General features: G+C 37.4%; 2 protein-coding genes across 2 annotated transcripts; one reads left to right on the forward strand and one right to left on the reverse strand.

The window, feature by feature from the left end:
* Positions 1–359: 359 nt before the first annotated feature.
* On the reverse strand, positions 360–3861 carry LOC21406084 (pollen-specific leucine-rich repeat extensin-like protein 3). Its single transcript, XM_024170716.1, has one exon. It carries the CDS (start codon positions 3317–3319, stop codon positions 671–673), a length of 2649 nt encoding a protein of 882 aa, XP_024026484.1. The 5' UTR covers positions 3320–3861; the 3' UTR covers positions 360–670.
* A 2132-nt stretch (positions 3862–5993) lies between these two features.
* LOC112093065 (tobamovirus multiplication protein 2B) lies at positions 5994–9229 on the forward strand. Its single transcript, XM_024170757.1, has 5 exons — positions 5994–6183; positions 7230–7295; positions 7381–7445; positions 8038–8128; positions 8447–9229. Exons 1-5 carry the CDS (start codon positions 6052–6054, stop codon positions 8483–8485), a joined length of 393 nt encoding a protein of 130 aa, XP_024026525.1. The 5' UTR covers positions 5994–6051; the 3' UTR covers positions 8486–9229.
* Positions 9230–12387: the final 3158 nt, after the last annotated feature.

A 12387-nucleotide genomic window follows, 5' to 3' on the forward strand; every position in this document is an offset into this window, starting at 1 on the left:
TAAGAAATTTCCTCAATTTTGCAAGTGTCCAAGTAAAGGTACGTTTTTGATAATATTATATTGAACAGGTGAAATGTGCATTTAGCCTTGTTCAGCATTTCTTGGTAGCTTGAATCAGTAATAGGTTTTTGGATCTTTTCCAACTTCATCGATCAATTTAGGCATTTTCCTAGGGAAAAAAAAAAAAACCAGAATTTAGCTGCATCAATCATAAACAAATTTGTCTAGCGTATTGAATACTTCGGGTTAGTTTGCTCAACTTTCTGGTCAATGAATAAGTTGTTTTATTCAGTTTGTATAGTAAACAAATTGGTCTTATTCCAGTTGAGAGAAAATGCAGGTTCGCACAATAACAAAGAGTTTTAATATGAAAAAGTAACTTTTTAATCTAGAATTACATGTGGATGGTAATCCTTGTTATGTGAAAGGTGGATAGAAAAAAAAAAATGATAAAAAGAAATGTCAGCGCAAAGTCAAACACTCGCAAGTATAATATATTGGCCGGTGGCGTTCTTTGTGGCATCAAAGGAATTGGAGGAGATTTACACTTCCATGTTATGTAAACAACAAACTATGAACTAACAAAAGTGGGTGTATGTTGCAGGATTGAACTTGTTTACAAGGTTAAATAACAAACCAGACAAAGTGTTTAGTGATCATGCTACTCCGTCTAGTACCCCTGGAACATTGGTGGAGGTGGTGATGAGTATTGGAATCCGAAGGTTGGTGGGAGGATTAGGTCATCCACAGGAGGTGGTGGCGGCGAGAATGCAGGAGGAGGTGAGGGAGATGGTGAAGGTGGTGGTGGAGATTGGACTGGTGGAGGTGGAGAGTTAACTGGCGGTGGAGGTGAGAAGACAGGTGGTGGAGGTGAAAAAATAGGAGGTGGTGGTGAGTGGATAGGTGGTGGAGGTGAAAAAACAGGCGGTGGAGGTGAGTGGACAGGTGGCGGAGGAGAGCTAATTGGTGGGGGTGGAGGTGAGTAGACAGGCGGGGGGGGAGAGTTGATTGGTGGGGGAGGGGAGAAAACAGGTGGGGGAGGTGAGAAGACAGGTGGTGGAGGTGAGTGGACAGGTGGCGGAGGAGAGCTAATTGGTGGTGGTGGAGGTGAGTAGACAGGCGGGGGGGGAGAGTTGATTGGTGGTGGAGGTGAGAAAACAGGTGGTGGAGGTGAGAAGACAGGTGGTGGTGGAGATTGGACCGGTGGAGGTGGAGAGTTAACTGGTGGTGGGGGAGAGTTAACTGGAGGTGGTGGTGGTGGTGGTGAGTAAACCGGAGATGGAGGAGGAGAGTGAACTGGTGGTGGTGGAGGGGTAAGGACTGGTGGCGGTGGAGGTGGGGAGCGAATAGGGGTCGGAGGAGAGTGAATTGTTGAAGGTGGTGGTGGTCGAATGGGTCCTTGAACTGGAGATCTGTTAGTGGGGTCAGGGGGTGGCGGGAAGGAGTAATGAGCATTTGGTGGAGGAGAATGAACCAGAGGTGGTGGTGAGGACTGAATTGGGGGTGGAGGATAATGAACCAAAGGTGGTGGTGAAGACCGAACAGGGGGTGTAGGAGAGTGGACTAGTGGTGGTGGACGAGTTGGGCCGCCGACAGGAGATCTGTTGGAAGGATCGGGTGTAGGTGGTGGTGGGGAGTGCACTAGTGGTGGTGGTGAATGAACAGTTGGTGGGGGTGGGCGCATTGGTCCGGGCACCGGAGATCCATCAGTGGGATCTGGTGGTGAATCAGGTGTTTGTGGAGCACTAGGAACTGGCTTTGGAGATGGTTTTGGAGGTGTTGAAACTGGAGTAGGTTTTGGTGGATGTGGTATTGGTTTAGGAGGAGTTGAAACTGGTTCTGGTGTTAATGGTTTTGGCTTCTCAGGTGTTTTCGGTTTTGGCTGAGGTTTTGGAGGAGTTGAAACTGGCTCTGGAGCTACTGGTTTTGGTTTCTCTGGTGTTTGAGGTTTTGGAGGAGTTGAAACTGGCTCTGGAGCTACTGGTTTTGGTTTCTCTGGTGTTTGAGGTTTTGGAGGAGCTGATATTGGTTCTGGTGATAGCTTTTGCTTTGGAGGTGCCTGTTTTGGTGGGTATGATGGTAGTGGATGCGGCTTCGAAGTCTTGGGAGTTGGCATGGGTAGTCGGTTTGACGGCCATCCACACTTTGCCTTGCTGCAATCAACTGGCTTGTTGACAACAACTTTACATTGTTTTGCAGCCTTCTGCTTTGGCCTATCTGGTAAGCAATTGCTTGTGTCATCCAATACAATGTTCTTATTCTTTGACGGCTCACATTCTTGGGCCTCTCCATTGAAGTAGTTGTAGGAGAATGTCAAGTTCATCAAGCTAGGCAATTCGCAAATGCTCTCCTGAACAAACCCAGTTAGTGTATTTTGTGCAAGAACCAACTGTTCCACCTTGTGAAGGGATTTGAAAGTTTTGGGCAAAATCCCACCGAATGAGTTGGAGCTAATATCCAAAACTGTCAAATTTCCAAGGTTGCCGATCTCCATTGGCAAACACCCAACAAGATTATTGTTGGAAACGATAATCTCATTCAAAGTGTTCCCCATTTTGCCAATGCTCTTGGGTAGGCAGCCATGGAAATGGTTATTAGCAATGACTAAAACTGAGACAGGAGAGTTCCCCAGGTTTTCAGGAATGGTGGATGTGAAGCGGTTGTTGTTCAAGAACAAAGCATCCAAATCCTTGTTAAAGAGCTCCGGAGGTAGTATTCCCTCAAAGTCATTGTACCTAAGATCAAGGTACTTGAGGTTAGGAATTGAAAGAACAACTTTTGGGAAAGGGCCCACAAACCGGTTGTTGCTCACATCAAGCTCGTGGAGAAGTGTAAGCCTAGAGAAACTCTCTGGAATGACCCCACAGAATCTGTTTGAGTTGATGTGAAACAAAGCAATTTCTGTCAACAGGCCTAACTCGACTGGAAGATACCCGGCGATGTCACCGTGGTTGATGTCAATACCGGCAACAACTTCTAGTGTTGGTTCGTCAAGAGCAGGAGCACAGAAAACTCCATTATAGGAACAAACATCAGTGCCAACCCAACCTCCTGTTATGTTAAGTGGGTCCGAGTAGATAGCTTTCTTCCACGCTTGAAGCGCAATGTATGCCCGTTTGAGCCTGGAATTCGAAAATGTCAAGTTCCCCAAATCAACTTTATATTCGTAGTCATCTGGCAAATCTCCATGCTGATGGAGAGTCAGCAGCTGGCGACGGACAATGGACGATGCCTCAGCATCGGTAAGAGCCGTGGAGAAGGAAGAAAAGAGAGAAAAACAAGATACTAGGAAGAAGAGGAAGCAGCCTGAGGCCTGCATTTTTGTGAAGCTGCCACCTTGGATGGACCCAAGGCTGCCTATAGGGGAGTCTAAGGAGGAGAATGTGAATGATGAAGGTGTTATATTGAGGAGAGAGAGAACCAAATAAGTTGGGAACTCTTAGAGGTTATGCAACATTTTCTCTACACTTCTAATCTATTACGAGGAATGGTTATTTTTTGTTCCTTAAGCCACAAACTTTTGGTTGGTTCTTCTAACTTTTCCAAACTGGTAAAGATATTTTTGTTGTTTTGGGGGGTTTTTGAAATGAAAGATCCAAGTTTAGGGCGATATTTGGGAATGGAAATGCTTGGATTTTGGTGGGGTTTGCCTAAATTTTGCATGTGGTTGGTAAATGACAGACGGGCAACGACCAGGTCTTCTCTTGTTTGTGTTTTATGATTTCGGTTATATTTCTGTTATGTTATTTCAGTTTTCTGTTAACGTTATTTCAGTGTGTTGTTATGTGTGCTGATGACAAATCATATGATAAGACACCCACAATGCCGGCTCAAGGGCAAGATATCAAGGTCCCCCTTAAATCGGCCCCTTATTATTAGGATCATTAATTAATTAGCTTTAAACTTGGAGATTCTTTTCTTAGAAATCCTTAACTAATTACTTCTACACCTCCAAATATTGAACATATTAATTAGTTTTCTTTTCTAAAAAGAAATCCTATGTCTAATGTCTCTTCTCCCTCATCCTTAAAAGGTGTTTTAAGAATAGATAATTGTCTTTGTAAGATTTGATGTTCTCAAATCTAAAATATCCGTGTGTATAGAATAACATTTGGGTTTTCTCTAATAAAATAAAAAATAACACATTTGGGTTTTCTTTGTTAGAAAAGGAACGGGGAAAAGAAAGGCAAACTATTTGTGCCGGCCATAAAAAATGAGATAAATATCCTTTAAAAATAAATAAGTTTTAGATTTTTATTTTTTATTCTTATTAATATTTTTTTAGTTAAATATATATTAGTTAAAAATATATAAATAAAAAATAAGAGATAAAAATTTAGAGTTCAACAAATTTCTCTCCCTTCTCCATTATTAAATTAATATAAGGATCAATTTCTAACAAGTTTTATTTAAATCCTTAAGAATAAGGTATCGTTCAGTTCGCCGATTCGAATTTTCAATTTGAGTTGAGATATGATTTTATATGAAAATTTTTAATTGTAATAAAAAAATTAAATATGATTTTTATATAATTTTTTAATTATAATAAAATTAAAATTAAAAACTTTAATCGATAAAATAAAAAATGTTCCGTCTAAAGTCTAAGAATAATAGTAACAGGAACAATTTCTGATTACAAACTCTTTATTTCCTTCATTCATAGTTTACAATTGAAATGACTGAAGTAACCCAATGCCCCCGGCAATTGGAATCACTATTACCAGCTCATGAAATATTTTGTGAGACTGCTCGCACATGTGCCTCACTTTTTTAGGACACTGGTTTTGTAACGTGCGGACACGTATTCTCATATTGGAAAATATCTAAAAAATTTATTGTTTATTAAATAATAAAAAATTTATTTATATAATTATTTAAAATTTTTTATATTTTTTCTAAAAAATATGTGTAAATATATCATTTGACCAAATGAAGTAAAAACACATTTAAAAAGGTAATTTAACTAATTATAAAATAAATTAAGAACACATGTTAAAAGCCTCTTATAAAAGTAAAGTGAGAAACAAATATTTTAAAAAAACATAAAATTAAAATGTAAAAAATTCAAAAAAATAAAGATAAAAAAAATAAGTGTAAGAGTTAGTCACATGGCAATTCTATAGAAAATTTTTTGTTAGATAAATCACTAAAAAAAAAACAGAGAGAAGCAAACCAATCGAGGGATAAGTCATAAGATGAAAATTATTGGAAGTACCTGAGTGTCAAAGCCCCACTGTACACGGGGAAGACTTTTTGCTGTTAATCGAGACGGTCACCGTTTTTACATTTAAAACTTTTAAAAAGGATCACCTAACACCCCCGAATTTTTTTATCACAACCTTACTACTATGGCTGGAGAAGTGATAAATTAAAGTCTTGTTTATTTTGTGAATTTAAATTTTTAATTTGAGTTGAGATGTGATTATATGTGATATTTTTTAAAAAATTTTTACTGTAAAAATCTAAAATTGAAAACTTAAATCGGTGAAATAAACGAGACCTAATTATCTATTAAATTAAATTTGTCACTTAGTCAGGAACTTATAATTACTATATAAAAAAAAACCAAGAACCAATCTTTCACTAATTGAAAAGTTTTGAGGCTATGTGTACTAATTACCCTTTTAATTATTATATGATAGGAATGTGTTTAGTTCTGTTAAAATTTAGAATTCAGAATTGGCCTCGTTTATTTTACAGATTTGAGTTTTCAATTCAAATTAAAATGTGATATTTTTTAAAAACTTTTTATTATAAAAACTTAAAACTAAAAATTTGAATAAGTGAAACGGTATAAATTGTCACTAATCCTAATGACCCGTGATAAAAGGAGCAACAACAACAACAGGAATTTCCAATTTTCCATTAGAAAAACGACAGCAAAGACCATGATGATGTTATTAGGAAAAACGACAACAACTCCTGAAAAACCAAATGAAAATGAATGAATGTCGTTAAACACATCTACCAGCTTGCTTAAAAAAAAAAAAAAAAAAAAAAAAAAAAAACAACATCGGAGAAGAGAGAAGAAAAACCTGATCCTGAAGAAGAATGGCGAGCACAGGCACGGGTGGGAGCAGCAGAGAGAACACGGCCAAAACCATGGTGACCGATCAGATCTCCCAAGCCATCCAATCCACCTCCAATCTCCTCCATCTCATGCAACAATCATCTCCTTCCCAGGTTCTCTCTCTCTCTCTCTCTCTCTCTCTAGAATTTAATTCGTTAGTAGCCGATAATTATTCTTTAGGAACTGTTCTTAAATGGGTTTAGTTTGTATGTGGTGGAAATGCCGTTTTTTCAGTTGGGTTTTTGATTGTGCTGATTGCGGGAGATTTTTTTGATGGAAACAATACATGGGTTTGACTTTTGACAGTAATTCAAAGATGGAAATGTGAAATTGACAATAATGTTACAAAGAAACAAAGTAATCATGGAGTTTTAATGTTATGTGTGAAAAAGATGCAATTTTCACAGTTTCTGTTGTCTATGGAAAAGTACTTGATAACTGTTATCTGATGTAGGAAACTGATACAGAATGTGTATATACTAGTGTTTCTTACGATGGGATGGAAAACTGAATTCATGTTAGGAAGTTTTGCGGGGTTTTTTTTTTTTTTTTTTGGTTATAGTTTAACTCCATTGAAGTTCTCATGGAGTGTCGGAAGAGAAACTGAAAGGTAAATTACTCAGTTCAGTCCGTGGATTTAGAACTAGTAGGCTTTTTCATAACTTCTCGCAAGGCTGCATAGTGTAACTAACTTCCCAGTTAAGTATTTTATGGAGCTATTTGTAAAAATGACTTAATAAGAAAACTTTGTTAGTAGAATAACTTTTCAAAAATTTTTATTTGCAAAACGACTAAAGAATGACCAAGAACAACCACTTTTTACAAAGAATGGTCAGCAAAAATGAAAAAGGAATTTTTCCAATTTTACTATGTCGGGTAGTCATTCTAACAGATTGTTATGTGTGCTTTTTCTTTCATCTTTGGCTAGATGCTTAAATTATCAAATTTCTTTATGTGAGGCCTTGAGTCATTACGCTCTTATGATGTTGATAGCTGAAACCTTATTATTTCTTGTCCCTGTCTTACTTCTAATCTTTGTATGTGAGGTAACGTGGATGTTGCTTAAATAAGTTAACAAATTTCATGATGTAGTTTTGAAAGACCATCAGACCACAGTTTTTGCATAACTAACTCTTTTAGATTTGTATATTTTATGCAGGCCCAATTGATGAAGCTTCCAAAGATCCTCTTGGCAAAATCACCTACAATTAAGAATACTGGGCAGGTATGTGTTGCACATTCACAAATATTTGAAACCTGATGTTCAGCTAAATTTGATTTGTAATCCCACTTTTCCTCTGTTTGTGAAGTTGTTAGAGCAGATGCCTCGCGTGATTTCATCCCTGGATGCACACATGGAAAGTGGTCTGCAAAGGTTGTGATTTACTTTCTCTTATCTAGCCTGCAGCTTCATACATCAATGTATTACTCAAACCATTCTAATTTGAAAGAGGAACATTACATGTTATCATGATTATAGTATCTCCAGTGCAATGTCAAATTATTGTGCCAATGCTAGGAAAATCTATCTGCTATTTTTCGTGCTAAATTTGTCATGTGCTATACCTAGTGCCAAATTTAGTACCAAGTATAGCATATGCCAAATTTTGGTATTTGATTGGTTGATTTATTCAATTTTATATTTGATTATTACAACGTTATCAGTTTCAAATTGTTTTAAAACTAACAGTTTACTTTTACAAGTTCAAAAGCTTAATACTTATGACAAAATGTGGATATAACATTGTGCATTGGACCTCAAATTGAATAACATATCAAATATTTCCATTTTCGCACTTTTTAGTGCCAATAATAGCACTGGTTTGGCATTCACATCAGAGATGATCTTATATTGATGAGTGAGCATCTTCTTGAGGATATCTCATGTGCATTTTGCTATTATCTCTGCTATGGAATTCTTTCCTTCTGGCTCTGTTGTCTTACTTGAACTACACAAACATTTGCAGTGTTCCTCATCTGCAAACTGTAATCCAATTACTCGTCAACATGGAAAGCAGCCAGCTTAGTTCCCTCGCTCAATCTCATCTGCCCGCAGAGGTTATATTCAGTCTCTTTCTGTAAGCTTTTGTTGTGAAATTGTGCAATTCCGTTTTCTTTGAAGAGTTTATACTTGTTCACATCAAAATGATGGATTTTTTCCTCACTTTGATGTGGCAGTGAGGAAAAATTTATTGTACGGGTATCGACTTGTTTATCAATCTTGTCGACACATAATTGGTTAAAAAAGAATCCTCACAAGTCAATTTCCAGATTATTTGGTATCTAAAATATGGTAAACAAATTAGTGACTTGAGCACTATTCCATCAATTTTCTCTCGAGATGTCTTCTTATTCTGACACCATATTTTTCCTCAGGAAAATGTACCGACGAATGAAACTTCTAAGCTGGAATAAGCCGTTAAGTCTCTGAAGATCTGAGTTTGATGATTCTGTGACCGCTGTCGTGAAAATGTATTCTCCATCCATAGAGAAAGATTGCAGTTTCATATGGTTGGATTTAGCTATCCCGCCGTACATAAACTGTCGAGCGCAATCCAAAATGGTATCTCATCTCACCTTTATTTTTATTTTTATTTTTTATTTTTATGGGCCAAAGAGATGAAGAAACATTTGTGAATCCATTGCATTCTATGTCCTTACTTTTGATTTTTCGGTCACCTGAAGCTTAGGATTAGATCATGGAAAGAAGAGTGTATAAAATACAAAATATTGACAAAACATGTATTGGCTCGCAGCTATTTGTGCCAAGATCAAGCTATAATAGTGTCAATACTGTCATTGCCAATGTTAATTTGGTAAGATCTATGGGTGTGGCAGTGCAACATTTTGAGCCACTTGAACTAGAATAAAAAAGTTCAAAGGAATCCGTGTTTGAAAGATATTTTCGAGGCTTGGTTCCAATGATTTGGTGCCCGTTTGGTAAACAGGTTTAAGTGCTTTGAACCACAAATTCAAATGAAACGCAGAGTTATGGCAAAATGTTTTAGGCTTGCTTCAAACTAATAATTTGATATTGATATTTTGAGTAAAAAAAAAAAAGAAAAAAAAAATTCTTAACCAAAAAGTGAATGTCGTTAATCTTGGTCACCAGAGAACGACAGTGGTTTCCATGAGAGCTAGAGTGAAAGTAGCATTAGAGCATCTTTAGTGCAATCAAAATTGTATTTAGGCAAAAAAAAATCACATAACAATATAATACTTAATGTCAAATTCGACTTAGTGCAAAATTATCTCCCCTAGTAGATTTTTGGGTAGGAATATTGGCGTGTGTAACTGCTTCAATACAAAAGGATTGAATTATCTTTATTAGAGTGAGTCGGATGAATCAGATCAGCCTTATCGTTTTTTATTTTATTATTTTATTTTATTTTATTTTTTTGAGGAAAATCCTTATCTCTATTGGCTTTATCATCTTCATACTTGGAAAGAGTTGCAAAAAGAATTTCGTGTGGCAGTTTTTGGTCATTCAATTTGTGCTTTCACATGTCAAGACAATTTGAGGTTTTTTATATTTTATTGTGGTATGCGGTCAACTTATAATAAATTCATGTAACTGTGCTTGCATGCATAGTCTAACAGTAATTCCATATGCAAGTGTACCATAAGATATAGAGTTTAAATTCCTTCCCCTAAAAGTACTCATGTAATTCTTATCTAAAAAATTAGCGCATTGCTATAATCCTCCCCGTATGATCATATTTCCACCATAACATATAGAAACAAAAAGCATAACATGACGTTCATTTAGAGTATGTTTATTTGCATAACTCAGTCATGACTTGAGTTATGTATGTGAGAGAAAAATACTGTAGTAAAAAGGTTGAATTTAAATTTTTGTGAGAGAAAACACTGTAACAATGTGACTTGAGTCAAAATGAACAAGGCCTTAATGTAACACTTATATTGAAGAGGTATAATAGTAGTATGTGATAACTAAATTTCTTGATCTTATATCTTTCCAACGTCTATGGTTTTTTAAATGTTTTGTCTCTCGTCTATTACGTTGAAGAGTCTAGCCTACGTCCCGCGCAGGAACCATCACAAGACAAAGAACCCAATCCTATTCCTTCAATCGAAAAGCTACGTTGCATTAATGTTATGATATGTTTTTCGCTTCTATATGTGTTATGTGTAAGTTGGTTCTCCTAAAATAACCGTATCAAAAACCTCAAAAGATATATAGAATTTAGTGTTAGATATCTGAAAATTTTCTTTGAACTAGAGGAATAATAATTGGTAATTACACATCTTTATGATCGTTACAATAGCATATATACATAATACATGACTAAAACTAGGAAAACAATACAAATAAAGGAAATTAGTAACTATCGTTTACAGCTCGTATTTTGCTGTACATCAATCTATAGTCAACCATTAGTTAAATATAGCAACTCCACGTATGTTAATGCCAATCATGCAATCCAGTATAATCACGGGTCAAGGTTTGCAATATACCAATCCAGTATAATCAGGGATCATGATCTGCAATAGCCTCCCTCAAGCTGGTGTGCATGACACAACATAGCTTGCACATGCAGAGAAGATACGAGGGCTTCCCTTAAGCTCTTGTTGTACTGCTTTCTACTCCTATGTCACGAAGGAGCTTTTGGAATTGAGCACTTCCGAGGGGTTTAGTGAAAATATATGCTAACTGTTGGGTAGAAGTAACATGGGCTAGATTGATTACTTTGAGCTGAACCTTTTCTCTGATGAAATGACAATCTAACTCTATATGCTTGGTTCTCTCGTGGAATACTGGGTTGGTGGCAATATGTATTGCAGACTTATTATCACATAACAAGTTGACTGGCTTAGGTACCTCAACAAAAATGTCTTTGAGCAAGTGAATAAGCCAGATGATTTCCTTGGTAGTCTTCGCCATGGCTCTATATTCCGCTTCTGCAGAGGATAACGAGACTGTCGGCTGCTTTTTGGAGCGCCACGTTAGAGGCGCCACCCCGAGAAATGTTACAAAACCGGTGACTGATCTTCGGGAGGTTGGACATGTTCCCCAGTCAGCGTCCCCATATGCCTTCAAGACTAAGCTATTGTTGGTGGGATATAAAATCCCTTGATCTGGTGCCTTGGCTAAATAGCGAACTACTCTCTTGGCCATTTCCATATGCGGCTTTCTCGGCTTTTGCATAAATTGACTTAGGAGATGGACATCATATGTGAGGTCGGGCCTAGTAAGAGTGAGGTACAATAGCCTCCCTACTAACCGACAGTAGGCCGGAGCATCCTCTAAAGGTTCACCATCTTCATTCGACAAGCCATGGTGCTGGGGAATAGGTGTTTCAACGTGCTTGGAGTCTTTCAACCCAGTTTCAGTAATAATGTCTCGAGTGTATTTCCCTTGACATGAATGAATACCCTCAGTTGTTCTCATTACTTCTAGACCAAGGAAGTAGTGAAGTGTTCCAAGGTCTTTGATTTGAAAACAACTATGAAGATATTTCTTGAATTGGTTGCTTCTTCTACTGTTATTCCCTGCAACAATGAGGTCATCAACATATACCAGAACAACCATTTTAGTGTCACCTTTGGATAAAGTGAAAAGCGAACTGTCAGAGATACTTTGAAACCATAGGCTAACAAAGCTTCAGAGAGTTTGCCAAACCATTGCCTTGAGGATTGCTTTAGTCCATACAGGGATTTGTGGAGTCTGCAAACGATTCCCTTTTCTTGCTTTGGGTAGCCTTCTCGCACCTTCATAAACACTTCTTCATCTAAATCTCCATTTAGAAATGCATTATTAACATCTAATTGGTGCAGTTCCCATTTTCTTGCAGCAGCAACTGCGAGAAGGCACTTAACTGTGGCAAATTTTGCTACTGGCGCAAATGTTTCATTGTAGTCGTGCCCTTCCACTTGACTATATCCTTTAGCGACGAGACAGGCCTTGCATCGTTCAATAGTTCCATCTGGATTGTATTTAATCTTGTAAACCCATTTTGATCCGATAGCCCTTTTTCCTTGTGGAAGATGGACTAAACTCCAAGTCCTATTATTTTGAAGTGCATGCAGCTCTGTATTCATTGCCTCCCGCCACCTTGCATCTTGTGAAGCTTCTTCAAAGCTCATGGGTTCCACAAGAGATATATCTGTGTCATGAGGAATTTGTTGTGTTGGATAAACGTGAGTATCAAGAAATTACCTCGTGTAGTAGAAGTATGGCCTGAGATAGGTGACTGACGTAAAGGGGGGGCTACCATCTTCACGTGATAAGTTCAATACATAATCCTGTAAATACTTTGGCAACTTGCGTTCTCTTGATGGGAGGTCTCGTGTCT

The sequence above is a fragment of the Morus notabilis genome, unplaced genomic scaffold (genome assembly GCF_000414095.1).
Source record: "Morus notabilis unplaced genomic scaffold, ASM41409v2 Scaffold69, whole genome shotgun sequence".
In the NCBI taxonomy this organism is placed as follows: Eukaryota; Viridiplantae; Streptophyta; class Magnoliopsida; order Rosales; family Moraceae; genus Morus; species Morus notabilis.